The following is a 19799-nucleotide window of genomic DNA, read 5'->3' on the forward strand; positions in this document are numbered from 1 at the left end:
TTTGTGCATGTAATCAAATTGAAGACGAATCTCACTTTTTTGTATATTGCAAGAAATACTCTTTTCTAAGAAAAAAATTTTATAAAAAAATAGAACATATCATTCCGAATTTTAAACAATTATCTTCGTTACAAGTGTGATAATAGGTTTTTTGGCCTGGGAAAGCACTTCTGTAAAAACCTGGGAATGCTGCGGGGATCAGTACCGGATCTGTTACAGGGAATTACCTTGAGAGACGTCAACAGCACTCAGAACTTAGGTCCAACGATATCGTTTTAATCTAAGCACACAACCAAAATGCAACCGGAGCATAACCGGAATGCAGCCAGAATGTAACCAAAGAATATTTCACAAGGCACGACTATTTAAGCCGAAAGCGCAATTCTAAAGGATTACGTAAAGCTATTAAAAATTCTTAACTAAATATTATCTAATACATTTCAGAAAGCTCGATTGGCTCTAACGGAATTCAAGGTTTACAAGATTAATAACTTTCAAATCAACACAGGTAGATAACAGTTTAACAAAAGACTATCGCAGGTAGCAATTACAGTTGAACGCCTATTACAGTTATGATCCTACAACAAACTAGCAGGTGTCCATTACGGTCAATGAACTAGAACAGTAACCTGTAACTCAGAAATGCAAAACGAACTAAAACAAATATATCTATGTTGGATTTCTATATTTTCCGACAGCGAAAGCGAATATGTAAAACGTACTTAATTATCTAATTCTTTCTCCTCACACAAGCCATTGGCGAACGTATGACTTCTTCAAATCATTATATTAATATTCAATTAGCAAAATTTATTTCATCTTGCTTTGATTTACGCAATATTCTACTTTCAAATCAAACCAATGTAACGTGATTGCGATATCATAACGTTATTATATGATCACGATAATCGTTACTGTTTTAGTTTTAGGTTACTAAAGCTTTTGCAACACTGTATGTATTTATGGTCATGCAAATACAGCTAGCTGTTGTAGTTATAGAAGCAAGTAGCTGATGCCTTGTTCCTTAGCCATTTGTCTGGGGAAATTAGCACCGAACTGTGGGTAGAGTCTTTCACATTTTAAAATTTTTTTTGCTATTTTCATGTACTTTACCTATAAATTGTATGTAAAATGCCCTGTATAGTGAAAATAAAAGAATTGCATTGAATTGAATTGGAATTGAAGACACTGATTTACGAAAGCTTGTGTATTACATTGTAGCATCTATCAACTGACCAAAATTATTTTAAAAAGGAGCAGCTACGTTATAATGAACTCAAAACATGTGAATACCAATAGTCATAAGGACAACTTTATTTTAGCAATAGAATATTCAGCTGTTTACAGTGATCCGATTTTATTACGAAAATGGTTAATTTATGCACTTACTTGTTGTTAATAAATTGGCTTGGCCACGCCTGGTGATTCGACAGTTGTTACCTTAAATCAACAACTGGTCCATGCTTTAGCGTTCATTATCAAGTTATGACACGTGGGAGGTTTGAAAAGAGGCGTAAGAGTTGCTTGGGGCGATGACTGATCGAGAGTACTGAATTCTAGTTTCTTGAAGGTAGAGTTGACTTTAACTCCAGAAGCTGGGGTTGCTTTCTACTATCGCCTTAACCAACTCTTACGCTTCTTTTTATGCTCTCCAAACTTTTTGCGTGTACCATAATAACTCGATAAATTTGCCATGGTCAATTGTGAGTCCGTGAATTTGATTGGCTCTATTACCGTTTTCTATCGGCTGTCAATCTCGAGCCCTGAGTCTCTCCGACTCGGTCAGCGGTTGACCGAGTGGAAGGGACTCTGGGCTCGAGATTCATTGGCTTTAAGAAGACAGTTGCACTCGTGATTTTTTCTACACGCATCAGTGGACATCGCATTACCTTTGAATTGTCTGATTTAACACAATAAAACAGTTCTTTTCTACGAGTAAGGAGCCATGGACTCCTGACGAGTTACTTGACATTTTTTTGTGCAATTGGACTATGGTAAATTTATACTTAACAATTAGACTACTCGCCCTCGTTTTCTCGGCCTAAGAACACAACGCAGTGTCCCCGATCAGGGCTCGAACCCGAACTGCTCTATCCGGAGACGAGCGCACTAACCATATATGAGGCCGCCGCGCCACCCACCGTGTTGGGTGGCGCGGCGAAACAAGACACTTTACCCTCACAGCGCCTCTCTCCACCCAGGTGTACAAATGGGATCTGGCGAACTTAATGCTGGGGTAACCCTGCGATGGACTAGCATGCCGTGCCGGTGAAAGTAGAAATACTTCTAGGCGTTCATGCTACAGAAACCAGGATTAGCTCCGGCCTGATGAGCGCTTGGCTCCACTGCAGACTTTACCAAGCTACCCTCGTTTTCTAAGAGCTATAGTCAAGAAGGCGCGGCCGTAGAAAACTCGGGCTCGTAGTCTTAATGTTAAATGGTGCATTTTTACGTAAAGGGTGAGCTTTGCCGACGTCAAAGTTTACGTTTTTCCTTATTAACATGCGACTTTGCACAGACACAAATTGACTTCAAACATTTAGAGCTTTTGAAACTTAGTAATTAGCAAAACTTTTGGCTCTTTGAGTGTAATATTTGCCTTTTCACTTTCAGAACTGATACTTTTGTAGCTTGATAAGAACTGAATCGCTTATGCTACTGAAACATTGAAAGATTCCTCTACGCTGAATTTGACTGTGCGGCTTTGCTAGCTATATGTTAGAAATTAGTTTTTAGATCCAAGTTCCATGAATTGATATCTTTAATTGTTTAGCTGTATCAGAAACAAAGGATTTCAGGGAAGTCCAACAAGAGGCCCAGTAATATCAGTCCTTGTGAGTCTGATAAAACACTTCTACTTCATGAGGCTGGAATTTATAACTTCCTGCAAGCACGCTTCTTGTATCACTAGAGCCATACCTGTAGCCCGCCAGTTGGACGTACGTTTCGCCCAAGTTGCTGTAAGAATTCGTGTTGGAGCCTGCAGAATTGGCGATGTAAATATCGTGTCCGCCGCCGAATGTTGGACCGTAGCCGCTGTTTCCATATATGGCGTTGTCGGAGTCTTTAACGTGAAGCTTGAATGGTCCCAGTCCATAATGATTTTTAAATGAGAATATGAAGCTGTCGGTTGAGTCTGAATAGGAACTGCTAGAATCTACAACATAAACGCTCTGAATTAGGAAGGTGATCTAAATTTGAAGAGTGAAGTCAAGTAACCTCGAACCACTTCTCGTAAGATTCCAAAGGATGACCAAAGTGACACAACGGACACCAGGCAATGTTTAATTTAACAATTATAGGTAACTATTTCATTAGAGGGGATTTCATTTGAGTCTCGAAAAGTAATTGGTTTGCAACACTATACGACTTGCTTAAAAAAACTCGCGCCACTTTTTTATCCAATAAGAAGTAAAACCAACACCAATCGTGACTCCCTCGCACACGTTTTCCCGCGCTTTGCCGTTAGCCACGTGAAATAACTTCCAGACATAAAGTCAATCTTAGACTCCCCTGCGTTAGAACGAATTGGGGAAAACAAAGAACTGCCTATCACGCTGTTAATGATTTTAATTCTCTCAGCCAGATAATACGAGACTCTACTAATGTAAATATTTTTAAGAGACAGGTTTTTAATTTTTTAACTTAAGTGTTTTATAAATTTCATATTTTTAGTTCTATTAATTAGTATTAATCTTTGAGGTCCTTTTCGACAACCACATATACGTGAAAAAGTTTCCTCAATAAAGATTATTATTTATTCATTCACTTGATTGCCTGCGTTCTTTTTGATTGGCTAGAGTGATTTCTTTGGTTTTGGTTGTACGACACTCGTTTGAAAGCCGCTCTATTCTACAGTTATGAGATAGCCAACTGATTCTGTGCCTCGTTGGTGTTTTATCCTGCACCTCATATACACTGCTTTCTTATAGGATGATTGATATTTAGCCTTACAGCCGTTACTCGTTTACCGGTTATCTATCACATTGTACTTACGCCAGTCTCGGTCAGTGTATCCTCCAAATATATATTCTCCCACTCTAATAAATGTCACCGTGGGTCCCAAGCTATTACACTGGGAGTGAAACGTACTGGAACTCCAGCCATGATCAGTAGCTCTGTAACACAGTTGCCACTTGGAGGGCAGTGTGGACACAGGACCCAGCCAACCTTTGAGAAGCTCCCAATATTCAGTTTTGTTAAGAAGGATTTCTGACGGCTCAAAATCGGGTCCTGTCAGTTAATAAGAATGAAACCATGCGCGTTAAAAAAAGGTATGCATGGCATGAGGTGTAGAGTGACTCGGAGTTTACTCTGTTTGACCAACTAAACAGAAACATTTCGGATACACAGTGGACGCAGAGTTTATCAGCGGCAAAACAAACGATTGTGCACGGTCGTGGACGTTCAACACAAAGCTTGATACCTTTGAAGTTTGCCGAGATTCATGTAATATATCAAGCTCGAAAGACCGTGTTTGACCACGTTCCAAACACCGAGAAGAGAGTCGAAAATAGGAGGCGCAGCGGAGTATTTATGTTGGCAAAACACTGTCCTCATGCAGTGTTTGATAAATCTTCTCAATCTAAACTTCGAAATCGAAATCGAAACTGAGCAGAAAAATCTATGCTAATTAACATTAGATATTCAAACACCGTCAGGGTCATGATTTCCTTTGTTTAAACTTGATGAATTATCAATAAGCTTGAGAAAATCATTTCCGTCTTTCAACTATATATTACACTGCAAAACAGTCGTATTTTTTGCGAACGCGAGCGACGCGGTCAATATTCGAACGAAAGGTCTGGAGCGAGTGTAGAAACGGCGAGGAGAAACAGAAGCAATAACAGTTGAAATCGCCTGTCCATCACAATAGGAGGGTATAAAAGATAATAAATTATGCGGGTGAATTAATTTTCCGAGTATTTGGATGCCTCCTTACCTTCACATGTTGGTTCTTCTTCAGTCCAGTTTCCAATTTCATTACAAACTCTGACAAATGGTCCTCGAAGCCAGTAGCCTTTGTTGCATCTGTACGTGACATTTTTGCCTTCCCACAATTCATTTCCTATCCAGTAACCGTTCTCAAGAGGAGCAGGTTCGTCGCACATACGATAACCTGGAGAAAGAAAACAAACTTTAAATAATGCGAAGGCTCTCTTCCCGGTTCAATACATGCAATACAAAGAATTTAAGCAGCACTTGTAAAACGGAAACCTGAGGTATATAAAAATAATGTAGGTGAAAATAAATTCACCACTCCCAGTTGTGTGCATTTGCTCACTGATCTTAAGGACCTATTCCATTATCCACTTTGCTTTGCACAGTACTGACCAGCCAAAGAAGGACGGAACAACTGTCCACTACTAGGCTTGTAGATACCTGAGCTAGTGTAGGGAGCTGAGTCAATTTGCACTAACATAATCACAGAATTCAGTTCTTACATGCTGGTACAACATTACTCCAGTTGCCATTTTCCAAGCACAGTCTGCTTGTAGGTCCCTCCAAGCGGTATCCTGCGTCACAAGCGAAGATAACCATCTCTCCTGCCCAGTAATTCTTTCCAATCTTGTAACCGTGCACAGGAACACCAGGGTCTCCACATCCCACAAGTTCTGGCAAGTTTTAAACAAACATCAAACTTGGTAAGTCAAGAATGTCGAAGATCTTATACAGTCCAAATGTCTTCCTGTGAGTGCCATGGTTCTAGACTGGTACCTATATCGGGAATAAAAATCTAAAGGTTCCCTTAGGATTAGTCGGAGAGAATAAAACTATAAAAATAAGAAAGATGAGAATTACTCAGAAATGTTCACGGCTATTAAGAGGCCCTGCGCCTAAGAAACAACCGATGATTTCCGGCTAAAAAATAAAATCGGCCGATTTTTATCTCCCAAGTAGAGGTTACCGAATACTATTTAAAAATGAATTTCTTTTGTTTCAGTTTCGCTTTAAACCAAAAATATCGAGCCGCAACCTTTTTCCGTCTGATAGCAGCAAAATCAGGCCGAAAATAAGGTCCCACAAAATACTTTTCAGAAATTACTATTGCAACGCAAAATAATGAGAAAACTACACAGTGTTGAAGAAAAAGGCCTTTAATAAAGTGTATTATCGTTTGTCTCACGATGTAGTCACTAGAGATGTAGATCGCGACGTTTCGGGCGATAAGGTCGACTGATTGCACGGTATCATTTATATCACAAAGGTCGGCTGTGATTGGTGCATTTCGATCCTCCCATGGTTCCATTGTTCCGGCGAGTAGCTGTTCCCTCAGTGGTCCGCTGTTGTACCGTTCTCCTGTTGTTGTGTTTCTTGATCGTGGGTATCCATGCGTCAGGAATTTCAATTCCACTATCCCTGTTGATGTTGTTAAGGTGAAGTCTTATGTGAATAGCTTCCTTGACCCTACGTGTGTACCAGTGAGGATCTCGATCAATAAACTTGACCTCATTCCAGATAGGATAGTGGCCGGTCTCGTGGGTGTGTTCAGAAACGATATATACGACTCGCCCGTACCCAGACCTCCGCCAGACATTTTTCGGCCAAAGTATATTGACCTTGTACAAAGCGTTCAAAGTTACCGTGTTTACTGTTATCCTGCTACTTCGGCGAAACACTTCTCTTTTGCCATTACGGCCGTGGATAGCGTGTTAAACTCCACTTTAAACCTTGCTAGGCATTCAAAGACCATCCTGAGTAGAAAGATGTAGAATTGAAAGAGAAAGGAAGATGAAAAATACGCAGAAAAAGAAAATAACTCGAAATTACCATCTGCTAACGAAAGTTGAATCTGGAAAATGACGTCGTGTGACAGCGGCCATTGACGTCATTTGTCACGTCAAGTCGCAAGAGCGTGGGAAAACGAGTCTGCAATGTCCTTTGGGCGGTCGGCGGCTGGGGATCTAGTCGTGACCCCATAACTCAGATCACGCTGCGGCCAAAACGGTGTGGCGGTTGGGGAAGTTTTTCTTTTTGAGTGACCATCATTTGTGAAAAATAACATAACAATGTTCCACTAAACGTTTTCTGGCCGGGAAAAATTGTTTCCCTATTTGTGCATTCGTTTGGATTCCGCCGCTATATGTACAAATGACGTCAATGGCCGCTGTCACGCGACGACATTTTCCAGATTCAACTTTCGTTAGCAGATGGTAATTTCGAGTTATTTTCTTTTTCTGCGTATTTTTCATCTTCCCGTCTCTTTCAATTCTACGTCCTTCTACTCAGGATGGTCTTTGAATGCCTAGCAAGGTTTAAAGTGGCGTTTCACACGCTATCCACGGTCGTATTGGCAAAAGAGAAGTGTTTCGCCGAAGTAGCAGGATAACGGTAAACACGGTAACTTTGAACGCTTTGTACAAGGTCAATATACTTTGGCCGAAAAATGTTTTTCCAGAGACGTGATGTGTATCCCTTCAATGTCTAATTCATCACTGTGATTGCTTTCAAAAGCGTTGAACTTTTGAGAAATAATTATTTTAAAATCAGCTCCAACGCTCCATCTAATTTAGTATGCAGCATTTGAAACTTTATTTTTTAATCGCTTCGGCAGTCTTTTGATGTTTATCCAATGATATTGCATTAAAAGGCCTTTTTCTTCAACACTGGGTAGTTTTCTCATTATTTTGCGTCGCGATAGTAATTTCTGAACAGTATTTTGCGGGACCTTATTTTCGGCCTGATTTTGCTGCTATCAGACGGAAAAAGTTTGCGGCTCGATATTTTTGGTTTAAAGCGAAACTGAAACAAAAGAAATTCATTTTTAAATAGTATTCGGTAACCTCTACTTGGGAGATAAAAATCGGCCGATTTTATTTTTTAGCCGGAAATCATCGGTTGTTTCTTAGGCGCAGGGCCTCTTAATAGTGCAGAAGATTGATATGTATTACATTAAACTTCCAGTTCTCTTTCACTGACTATTTTTGAAAACTTGGTTTAATATCATTGATGTCAATATGGTTCATTGCAGTGTGCCTAACGCCGATTTCAAGTTATGTGTTTGATCCCCGAGTCCAAGTTCCCCGACCGCTGATCAAGGGGGACGCAGCCTCAAGAAACGAGTTGAAAAACCTCTTTGTTATCAAAAAGCTGCACATGCGCATTATTATTTTACAGCACCTTTGACAAGCTAGATATATTGCGTTGCTTGTGTACCTGCAGTGGCAGCAATCTCTGCCGTACCGTTCTCGTAGTTTCTAAAGAAACACTTGTACACGCCTTGATCAGAGGGACTGAAGCTTGGAATAATAAGCTCTCCCTTGACTTCATCAGCAGTCTTTGTGGTTGTGTTGGTAGAAACCACCATTCCATTCTTTCTCCACTCCAGATTGGGCACGGGGGACCCCCGGGCAGCACACTGTAGTGTAACTTTGTCATTCGCCTTTGTTACCGTGACGACAGAAGGTGGTGCAGTGGTAATAACAGGAGCAACTGATATTGAGGTGATCATAACGAAAAAGAAATAAAACTGAGAAAAAAGTCTGCAATGAATGAAACTTTGGTAATGCATTTCAAACGAAATTGAACGCTAAGAAACAACGTGTTATTTTGAAATCATTATATATCACGCAATTAATGCTGTGTTTATCTATACCCAGGCCAGATGTGACTAGTTTCATAATAGTTTAGAATAAACGTTAGGCTTTACAAGTGCTGACACACAGAGAGCTGTCAAACAAAGATGTAGATACGCAACATCAACCGTAATATTTCTATCTTGATAAGGATGTCAAGATTACATCGAAACGTCGTTTCCTAGCATTTATTTTTCATTTTCAAACAAATTAAGTATTCACTCTTAGCTTTTGGTTGATTTTAAAACTGAAAAATACTACTTTAGTATCACATGCTTGGGAATAAGGAAATCAAAACTCTCATTTGCCGGCGCACAGACTGTGTTGGAGTGCCTTACGGAAAAAATATTCGGTCTCAGGTCATGGCATTTGGACTGACAACCGAGACTGAACAAATTGTTCTCGTTGCCTCTCACGTGAAGTATGACATGACATTGTGGTTTGATTTTGCACTTGATTAGGCAATATATTCCATCTAACCGTCTAGAGCTCACATAAAGAGGTTTGGAAATCAATTATATAAAATTCAGGGAATGCCAAGTCTAAATAAAAACAACTTGTTTAAAAACAGTCAAATACGGTCCTTAACACTTTCTCCACTTACGAACAGGGTTTACGACAAGCACGATCAGTGCATAGACATGGCCCAAATGGTTTTCTCCCCGACACATGTAAGGTCCTTTGTCTTCTCGCCGAGTATCCTTGATCACCAAATCTTTTCCAGTCACCACGTGACGGTCAACAGGTAATGGTTGGAATGACCGAGTCCATTCTATCTTTGGCGGGGGATAAGCGAAGATTTTGCACGTCAAAGTCGTCTCCCAGGTTTCGTACCCCTTGTGGTAGATCTCAGGCGCTGCAACGAATCTCGGAGGGACTGTGAGAAATAATAAAGTCGTTTTGAAGCAGAAATCAGTCAAAAGTTCAACAATTTAGCAGTCTTTACTTGTCGATGAGAGTATTGTCCAGACCGAGAAAATGTTGACGTTATGTGTGAAAAAAGAAAGCTTTTTTTTTCTAATAGAGCGGTTTTCAATTGAGACTCGTAAAACTAAAACCAAACCAATTACTTAGTAATTAGACAACTCAGCTAATTTCGGCAGTATCAACACCAAAACCAAAACCAAATTAATTGCCCGATTACTTTCGACACTCAATTGAAAACCGCTCTAATCCACTTTAAATGACACAATCAATTTTCCAAGAGTACAACTTTACACACAAGGTTAGACGTTTTAATACTGGGACAATTCATAATTCTTCTTAAGAATTCTTGTTAATTTGGACTTTTTTGTGAAAAAAATTATTTGATTTTAACAACATTAACTACGTAAAGAACAATTCATTTTTATTCAAAATTAGTCTTTTTTACCTTCAACTACAATTTTGACAGTGGTAGAGTCGAAACCCAAAAAGTTCCTGGCCTCGCATCTGTACAAGCCTCGATCACCGAATTGAATACCGGGAAATGTCAACACTCCTGTCATTGCGTTATAGAGGCTATTGTCAAGCTTTTGATCGTTCTTGTACCACGTGATCTCTGGCTTAGGGTAGCCCCTGGAGGAACAGGGAAAGGAGACATTGCTTCCTTCTTTTGTCGTAAAGCTGGATGGAAACCCCTTTCTGATCTTTGGAATATCTAGAGTGTAGATAATGGAAGAAAGGAGATTGACTTGGCAGGACTTTTACTAGCCTTGTCTTTGTAATATGACTGGAGGGTTCTTTCATTACAGTGGTGTAAATTAACAACGACCACTGCCCTACAGAAGCGTACAGGTTGTCCTAAAGAAGCGGAAAAGCGTGTGCGACAGTGCCGAAAGCTATTATGGGTTTCAGTCGAGTTGCTTACTAACTAATGTCCAGTGCTACAGTAATAAAAGGCCCAAAAGTCGCTCTCCACGCATGCTAACAAACAACAAAGGCTATTACTACAAAATACGAAGAATAAACACATCTAGCATAAAATTCTAATAGTTTCCCCTTTCTGGCTCTTCCACGTTTAAGATCGTTTAGCAGACCGATCTTTCTAAACGCGTATTCTTTTTTTCTACGAGACAATTTGAAAATGCGCTTTTTGCTACATTGCTGAAGATCAGTCATTGACTCTCTTATATATTTAAGACACAGCAAAACCCGAGTCCCCGAATTGGACAATCGAACAGAACTGTACTTCTAAAGGTGCACCTGCAAGGATGCTCCAGGTCACTTACATGATGCTACGAGAGGACATTAAGTGGAAAGCGCATCATTTAAAGTACGCAGGAGTAATGTCGCAATCCAATCGAAAAGCGTAGTACCTGTGCAGACAGTAAAACAATCAAGTCTTACCTATATCTTCGATCAGCTTTGACGTGTTCCCGGCCAAAGCTTTTCCAGGCCTGCCGCGCGGTCCTTGCCGGCCCCTCTCTCCGGGGGGACCCCTCTTACCTGATTTTCCTATGTACCCTGGGCGACCACGCCGCCCCCGAAGGCCTTCCGGACCCTGGGGCCCACGAGCACCTTAAACCAGAACAACCGAGCGATCAGCCAGCGGTATGGTATCGTTATCAATTTGTGTATGTAAGCACACTGTACCCAGCCCCCCTCCCCCCCAATCAGTACCTATCAATCTGGTTGCAAGTGTTTGTTACCACGTGATGTTGCATGAAAAGACCTGAAGCTATAAAAGGAAGAGTTAGTCGTGTTTATGGTTATGATTTGAAATTCAAAAAGTCTGGAAGACTTCTTCAAATTCTGCATGTCGTCATGTCTTAGAAAAATCGGTAAAACAGTCATCGCTATTTGGTCTCCCTTCAAGGAGTCACTTAATATCTTTGTCTTATTGTTTAAGAAGCATTCCGTGTACAAGCGGAGTTACTTTGCACACAGGCTGCCCAAGCTCTCAATGTTATCCTTTTTTTTTCCTTTTTATGCGAACGTTCAGGCTAACGTGACATATGGCATGTACTATTACATAACGACCGCGGAATTTGACCACGCGAAACATGACTCTCGCCTTGCAGCATATGGCGGTGTTGTGTTACAACGGTTTGAATTTATAAAGGTTTGTATGGGAATGCAACGGCTTTGCTTGAAAAGCCAATTATTCTTATATTTTGTGAATAAAATCTACTTACCCTGTTGCTGTGTTGTATTCTTTGTTGTTTGCCAGCTCCTCGGGCCGATCTAACGCGATTTCGGCGAGTTATCGTTCTGTGGGTTTCCACTACTAAAAGAAATAATAATAATAATACTTGTTACCATCGACCAATCAAAATCTTGGTGGGTTTGTCAAATAAATCACGAGGGTACCCGGGGAGCATTTTGGTTTGCGTGTTGACAAATCGTTGCTGACTACCCCCGGTCGGGCTAATTATAGTTGGTTCCGTAAAAAACCAAGCAGACAATCTAATTGGGCTACGCCAATCGTATAATTTATTCCAGGATTCAAGATTATTCGATCTAAAGAGGTAATACAAAATTCCATTGAGAAACCAAACAGACGATCGGAATATAAACGCAAACCTAAGTTACATTGTTTTAAGCCTGAGTTACAGTACTAAACTTACTTCTTTGACGATGTCCAATCAGATTGTTTTGCGGTTTGTCCAGGTCAGGCAACAGATAAACAGATTTGAAAATAGCAGAAAACGGGTCAGCGAAACAGGTCAGCAACGAAGGTGTTCACAGTGAAAATATCTGGACAAAAAACTAACTTATCCAAGCTCAAAGGTCAATTGACCGTATCGGTTACGCGGCTAAATGTCAATCAAAAGATATTTAGGAAATCAAACGTCAATCAAATGCTAATTGTTCATATATTAACGGAACATTCTCCGCCCCGATAAGGGCGTAGTCCTTATCTTATCAGCTGTTCGTTCAGTCGTCACCTTCTACAGGGTGAATGACTGCAATCTTTGTAACTGGACGGCTGTACTCTCCTGTGGCTGTTCTGACTTTAACATTACGAACTCGTCCATCTGGTCCAGGATAAACTTCGATTATTCGGCCCACTGCCCACTTGCCTCTTACTGCATTTTGCTCAGCCACTGTTACTATGTCATTAACTTGTACGTTTCGCTTCTCCACGTGCCACTTCTTTCTCGGTACTAGGACAGGAAATACGTCCCTAGTCCAACGCTTCCAGAACGAGTCGACAATTTTTTGCACGAACTCCACTCGTCTGTGTGGGTTTCTTGTGTCTTTGAACGGACCTTGTGGTACTTCTGGTGTTGCTCTTCCAAGGAGCATGTCGTTCGGACACAGGTAGGCTCCGTCATCTGGATCAGTGGGAATGCGACCGATGGGGCGTTGATTCACTAAGTTTGCAACTTCTAAAAGACAGGTGTACAGCTCAAAAGGCGTTAGAAGCTGCTCGCCAATTGCTATCTTAAGTGATTTTTTACAGCTCTTTACAAGGGCTTCTGCACATCCATTTTGGTGTGGCGCAGCTGGTGTAGTGAAGATCCACTGAATTTTCTTTTCCCCGCAGAACTCACGTAATTGATTGGCATCTAGACCTTCCACCATCTCTCTCAGTTCGTTAGCAGCACCAACCATCTGTGAACCGTTATCGCTTAGCATTACTGCCGGGTAGCCTCTGATTGAAAAGAATCTTCTTAGGACGTGCATAAACTCCATTGTAGTTAGGTCAACTGCTAATTCCAGATGGACAGCTCTTGTGTTTAAACAGGTAAAGATGACGCCATAGTGCTTAGCCGTCTTGTTTCTCCCGATTCTTACGCTGTAAGGACCAAAGTAATCGCAGGCGGTATAGTGGAACGGAGGCGTGTTTGGTGCTAAGCGGAGAACAGGGAGGTCTGCCATAAGTTGCGTTTCAGCCTTGTGTGCCAATTCACGGCAGAATACACACTTGAATTTCACAGATTTGCTTAACTTGTTCGCCTTCAAGATCCAAAACTTTCTCCTGGTCTTGCCTGTCGTAGCTGCCACCCCGGTGTGTCCGTGCTGATGGGCGTGTCTTGTTACCAGCAAAGAGATCCAGTGGTCACTTGGAAGAAGGGCGGGGTGTCTTGTCTCATATGACACGATAGCTTCGTCCACTCTTCCTCCAACTCTTATTACTCCGTTTTCATCTTTGAACGGGCTGAGAGATTTGAAATCACCTCTTTCTAGGCGGCTGTGCAAGGTTGACTGTGCTTGCTTTATCCAGTAAATCTCTGCTTGCTGAAGCTCTTCAGGGGCCAGCGGTCCTTCCTTTCCGTCTTGATCGTATTTTCTCAGTCGTATTTTCACCGCTAGTCTGCGTATACGTGCCGTCACGCGGATTAGTTTTCTCCAGCTGGAGAACTTGGACGGATCGATTGCATCTTTAGCTTTCTGCGTTGCAGCTGCGGTCAGTATCCGTGCTTGTCGACGTTCCATGTCTTCATCTGAGCCTGGCGAAGCGATCTTAATCGGCCACCGACTTTCTGGTAAGTACAAGAACTCCGGGCCATTCATCCATCTGCCCTGCAGTTCATCAACAGAGATCCCTCGTGACAGGTCGTCAGCTACATTATCCTCACTGGGGATGTGCTTCCACTGGCTTGGATCTGAGTTACTCTGTATTTCTCCCACTCTGGAGGATACGAACGGTTTGAAGCTGCGAGACGGACTTTGAATCCAGGCCAAGGTGATAGTGCTGTCGGTGAAGAACTTAACATCTTGAAACTGTACCCTAGTTTCCTCCTGAATGGTTTTGGCTATGCGGGTTGCGAGAACGGCTGCCTGTAGCTCCAAGCGCGGGATCGTGAGCTGTTTCAGCGGTGCTACTCGGGACTTCGCTGCGATGAACTTGACTGAGTAAGTGTCATCCTTTCTTTGGCGTACGTAGGCGCATGCTCCGAATGCGTCTTGCGATGCGTCAGCGAAAACACACAGCATTGGCGGATCCACGGCTTTGTCTGCAGTTAAACATCTTTCGAAGGACACATTGTCCAACTCTTTCATTTCTTTGAACAAAGAGATCCACTGATCCTGAACTGCGACTGGTACCTCATCGTCCCAGTCTAATCCCAACTGCCACAGTTTTTGCAGCCCTATCTTCGCCCTGATTATGAATGCTGCAGCGAATCCAATCGGATCGTAAATTCGAGCCACCTGGCTTAAGATCATTCTCTTCGTCATCTTCAAAGGCACAGGGTTTGGTCTGTCGTCTAGCTTTAGCAACTCTGTCCTCACTCGGAAGTAGAACTCGTCTGTTCGAAAGTTCCACAGGGTTCCCAGGACTTTCTCCTCGTTTCCTTGAAATAGATTCATCTCCTTCTCTGTGTCACTGTTTTCTTTCTCTTCAAGCATCTCGTTGGAAATCCATCCTTTAACTTTGAATCCTCCAGTCTTCAAGACCTTGTCAATATCTGTCGTTAATTTTCGGGCTTCATGTACTGTGTCTACAGAATCGCAGATGTCATCCATGTACACGTTGTTTGTGAGGACTTCAGCTACTTCTGGGTAGTCTACCTTGTTCTCTTGAGCTGTTTTCCTCAGGGCTATTTGCGCCATAGCGGGTGCAGGCTTGTCCCCAAATGTGAGAACAGTTTTGAGGTAGATGTCAGGATCTCTGTCCGTTTCCATGTTTCTCCATAGAAAGCGATGCACATGTTGATCCCTCTCGGGAATTAGGATCCTATGATACATCTTGGAGATGTCTCCCATAACTGCGACTTTCTTCTCTCTGAATCGTAAGACAACTCCAAATATGCCGTTTAAAAGATCGGGACCTTTCTTCCAGTAATCATTCAGAGTATGTCCTTGAAATACAGAAGATGAATTGAAAACAATTCGAACTGGAGTGCTCTTCTTGTCTGGCCTCAGCACGGCGTGATGAGGAATGTAGTGAACAGGTCCTTGATACGCGTTTTGTTCTTCCTTGGACAGCTTTCGCGCAAACTTCATGCTTTCCATTTCTTCCATCTGTTTGCAGTAGGCTTCGACTTGTTCAGGATTTCTTTTCAGGCGTCGTTCTGTTGACTCTAGGCGTTTCATTGCCAAATCTTTGTTGTCTGGGAGCAGGGTGGGGTCCTTTCTCCAGGGGTATGGAATCATCCATTGACTTCCAACTTTGATACATGTTTCCTCTATTAGCTTAGCTTCTTCTCTTTCTGTTTCAGACAGTTTGTCTGCATCGCAGACACAGGGTTTCACGGCCACACCCATAGTCTCTGTTGTCCAGAAGTCAGTTAAGTCTATTGGTGAGGCGTACTTGACGTGTAATATGCTGGTTATGTCACAGATCTGCTCTGGTTTTCCTCCAAAAACTACCCATCCAAGTGGCGACTTGCGAGCTAGTAGATGGTCCACTTGTCTCGTTTCACCAGCATGCATATGTGCGTGATCAATACCGATTAGCAGGTCCACATGTCCCTTGCCGCGGCGAAATCTCGTGTTAGGCAGGCCAAGAAGCTCCGGTAAGTGCGAAGTTTTCACTGTTGGGATTTCATCACTGATGCTCTGAATGCCGATTGCTTTAACGGTAAAACGCTTGCCGGTGTCTATGCAGGTTAGCTGAATTTTGTATTCTTTGGTTTTCATTGACTCTTCCTCCCCGCCAACTTTAGTAATTGTTATGGAAACATCCTTTCCCTTCAAGCCGAGAGTTTCTGCGGTATCCTGACGAATAAGGCTTACTTGAGCGCCAGAGTCAAGAAGAACATTTCCACATTTAAATAGGCCGTTAGCGCTGCCGATGTTTGCGGAGAGTACAGGGAGAATAGCTTCTTTCGTATTGACTGATGTAGCGACGCTAATCTTCACAGTATTGCTCTTATGAAGCAGCTGATGGTGATGTTGTGGACACCGCATTCCATTCTCCAGCTTTGCGCACTGTTGTTTACGCCTGCAGTTATCTACAGTGTGTCCCCTTCCGGCCCTCTTCAAACAGCTGAAGCACAGATGATTTGCCTTTGCAGTTGCGATACGGTCATCAATGCTGAGAGCTGTAAACTTCGTGCATTGATCGGGCCAGTGGGATGAAGTTTTGCACAGCCAACATTTGTGCCAGACAGGTTTGCCGTCATTAGATATGTAGTGATTCACGTGGCGTCTTCCAGATGAGCCCACTCTGATAGGAGCTGTGGCACGCATTCGTGACTTCATTTCCACGTTCATCCAGTTCATCAACGCTTCCAGGGTAGCAGGCTTCTTTTCTCTCTCCAGATCTCTCGCCCAGACCTTTCTGTCGTCAGAGCACATCTTTTGTTCGATAATGGAAAGCATATGGCTGTTGTCCATATCACTAGGGAGACCAACTTCTTTCAGGGTATTATAACATCTCTTGACTAGATGTACCAGGTCGCAAAATCGCGCATCTTCCCCTTCCTGCAAGGCTTTAAATTGGACAATATCCTGGGTCACAGTGTCTGACACAAATCTCGGGTCGCCATAGATCGAGTCCAGATATTCCCAGGCGGCGTCATAATCACTTCCGATACCTTTGATCAGTTCTAGCGGCTTATCTCTCAGGCATGTACGCAGGAGCGTTATTGCATCTCTCTTTGTGTATTTTGCTTCTATTGAGTGTTTGAAGTCAGAGCGGAAAATTGCATAATCTCTTACATTCCCAGCGAAAACAGGTAGTTTTGGTTTTTCGAGCTTAAACGTGCACGCGCCAGCTTGACCTTTATCACTAGTGGTTTCTTTGTTTATTGCGGGATTTTGCTTGTCATCGGCCTTTTGAACACTGTTAATTTCTTTATCTGAAGTGCCTTCAACTTTTCCGGCGTTAATTTCTGGGGGTGTTTGGCTAATTGGTTGAATATTTGTCATTCCAGGGGTGTGGCTAGGTGTTGGAGGCTGCATGTTTGGAATTCCTTCATTACCCGGTACTTCATCGGTTAAAGCGCTCTCCTTTCCTTTACTTAAATCACCATTCTCAGCTAAATCTTTCGAACCACACTGCTCAACACTTTCAATGAACATTTTCGCGTCTACTTCTAGCCTCATGAAAATTTCTTGGCATTCAGAGAGCCATTTTTCTTGAGTTTCATACGCTTCATCATCTTCGATGTGCTTGGCATAATCCTCATGTTTAGCCACTAAGTTCTCATACGCTCCCTGAAGCTTAATTATGGCTTGTCTTACCTCATTCGGAGGCCTTTTGTACTCAACTGCATGTACCAACGCTTTTCCAACTCGTGTAAGGTTCGATTTGGCAGTACGTCGGTCGGTCTTGGCTTGTTTTACCGCCGCTTCATCCATGACCGAGTGCGTTTCTGTGGATCAGCGCAGGGGTTTTCTTCATCCAGCCAAGAAATCGAATGAAATGGTTCCGTAAAAAACCAAGCAGACAATCTAATTGGGCTACGCCAATCGTATAATTTATTCCAGGATTCAAGATTATTCGATCTAAAGAGGTAATACAAAATTCCATTGAGAAACCAAACAGACGATCGGAATATAAACGCAAACCTAAGTTACATTGTTTTAAGCCTGAGTTACAGTACTAAACTTACTTCTTTGACGATGTCCAATCAGATTGTTTTGCGGTTTGTCCAGGTCAGGCAACAGATAAACAGATTTGAAAATAGCAGAAAACGGGTCAGCGAAACAGGTCAGCAACGAAGGTGTTCACAGTGAAAATATCTGGACAAAAAACTAACTTATCCAAGCTCAAAGGTCAATTGACCGTATCGGTTACGCGGCTAAATGTCAATCAAAAGATATTTAGGAAATCAAACGTCAATCAAATGCTAATTGTTCATATATTAACGGAACAATAGTGACCCAACGTACTATGCGAACCGCAAAAGTGTCCTAACTTTTGTGACGCGGCTGTTTTCGAATTTGCAAGCGAAGCAATCTCGAAATAAATGTTTCGTAGCAAAGGCGTTGTGGACGGAATCGCGTAGCGAGTGAACTGACATGGAACTTCAACATCTTTTCTTCGATTCTACGGAGGAATTGAGCCGGCAGGGTTATTTTCAGTGGATTTATTCGCCTGGAGCGGCGGGCACTCCGGAAATCAGTGTCCGGCCTTGTCTTTCTTTTAGTAGTGGAAACCCACAGAACGATAACTCGCCGAAATCGCGTTAGATCGGCCCGAGGAGCTGGCAAACAACAAAGAATACAACACAGCAACAGGGTAAGTAGATTTTATTCACAAAATATAAGAATAATTGGCTTTTCAAGCAAAGCCGTTGCATTCCCATACAAACCTTTATAAATTCAAACCGTTGTAACACAACACCGCCATATGCTGCAAGGCAAGAGTCATGTTTCGCGTGGTCAAATTCGGTCGTTATGTAATAGTACATGCCATATGTCACGTTAGCCTGAACGTTCGCATAAAAAGGAAAAAAAAAAAAGGATAACATTGAAAGCTTGGGCCGCCTGTGCTTTGCAAACATTTTAGCACTGTTTCGTTCTCAAATGGAACAAAATGGTCGTGATAGTGTCCCGACTCACCTCTCATACAGATGACGTCTTGATCTGTACCATTGATAATCTTCGTTGTGACCTAGATAAGGAAAACAGTAATATGAAGAAATCTAGAGCAAAAACTGAAGTACGTCTTAAACGGGGAAGGCTTAAATTATTTTCTATCTGGAAGAAAGTAATTTGGCATATGATTGGTCATTTACCGGGCATGTTCCCACTAAATTGATCGACTATTTAATGTTTTTTTTAGTTCTCGACTGAGTGATGAAATCATACTCTCTCGGGCGAACAGACTCACAACTCCACTGAAGTTAACCCTGCAACTATGACAACTGATCAGACTGCAAATACTGTCTAGTGTTATAGCATGATAAGATTTGTTCACCTGGAGTTAACGGTTTAGTCTTTACACTATCAGATTAGATAAAATGATTAAAAATTAAATGCATTCAATCATATGATATATTTTCAGATAGGTGTACCTTTGCAGAGGCTCCCAGTCCAAATAATTGGACACAAGCATTGTGGCAACTGCTGCAGCTTTTCGATCTTCCGAGGGATTCAACAGACCTTTTTCGTCGGTAAGTTTCATCTCGGTATTCCCCGGATTCAGGTTGATATTCTCTCAACGAGCCACTCTTACACTGAGAAACTTGCTCTTCTAATACTCTTACTTTATAAATGAGGCATCCGATGGAAACAAGACTGAATAAAATATTCACAACCACGGCAACAGTCAGGGAACTGTTACCTCGAGGTTTTACCGTCTCCATCGTTGAAAGTGTTCGCTGATTAAACTGAACGTTCAGTGTTCTGGGGCTAGAGTAAAATCGAGATTAAGTCAGACAGGAATTAGTTTGTCTCGCT

The 19799-nt window shown here is 42.1% G+C and overlaps 2 protein-coding genes across 2 annotated transcripts; both read right to left on the minus strand.

The window, feature by feature from the left end:
* Positions 1–1290: 1290 nt before the first annotated feature.
* On the minus strand, positions 1291–19705 carry LOC110055845 (uncharacterized). The gene is made up of 10 exons (XM_089299019.1): positions 19415–19705; positions 18960–19011; positions 10905–11075; positions 9949–10215; positions 9181–9453; positions 8158–8433; positions 5445–5615; positions 4943–5119; positions 3997–4233; positions 1291–3157 (listed from the first exon to the last, which is right to left on the minus strand). The coding sequence occupies exons 1-10, from the start codon at positions 19703–19705 to the stop codon at positions 2826–2828; spliced, it is 2247 nt and encodes a 748-aa protein (XP_089155145.1). The 3' UTR covers positions 1291–2825.
* On the minus strand, positions 11968–17763 carry LOC149105239 (uncharacterized). The gene has a single exon (XM_089299009.1). The coding sequence runs from the start codon at positions 17751–17753 to the stop codon at positions 12435–12437; it is 5319 nt and encodes a 1772-aa protein (XP_089155135.1). The 5' UTR covers positions 17754–17763; the 3' UTR covers positions 11968–12434.
* Positions 19706–19799: the final 94 nt, after the last annotated feature.

This window comes from Orbicella faveolata, unplaced genomic scaffold (assembly GCF_042242905.1).
Source record: "Orbicella faveolata isolate gen_17 unplaced genomic scaffold, um_ofav_v1 contig_34, whole genome shotgun sequence".
NCBI lineage: Eukaryota > Metazoa > Cnidaria > Anthozoa > Scleractinia > Merulinidae > Orbicella > Orbicella faveolata.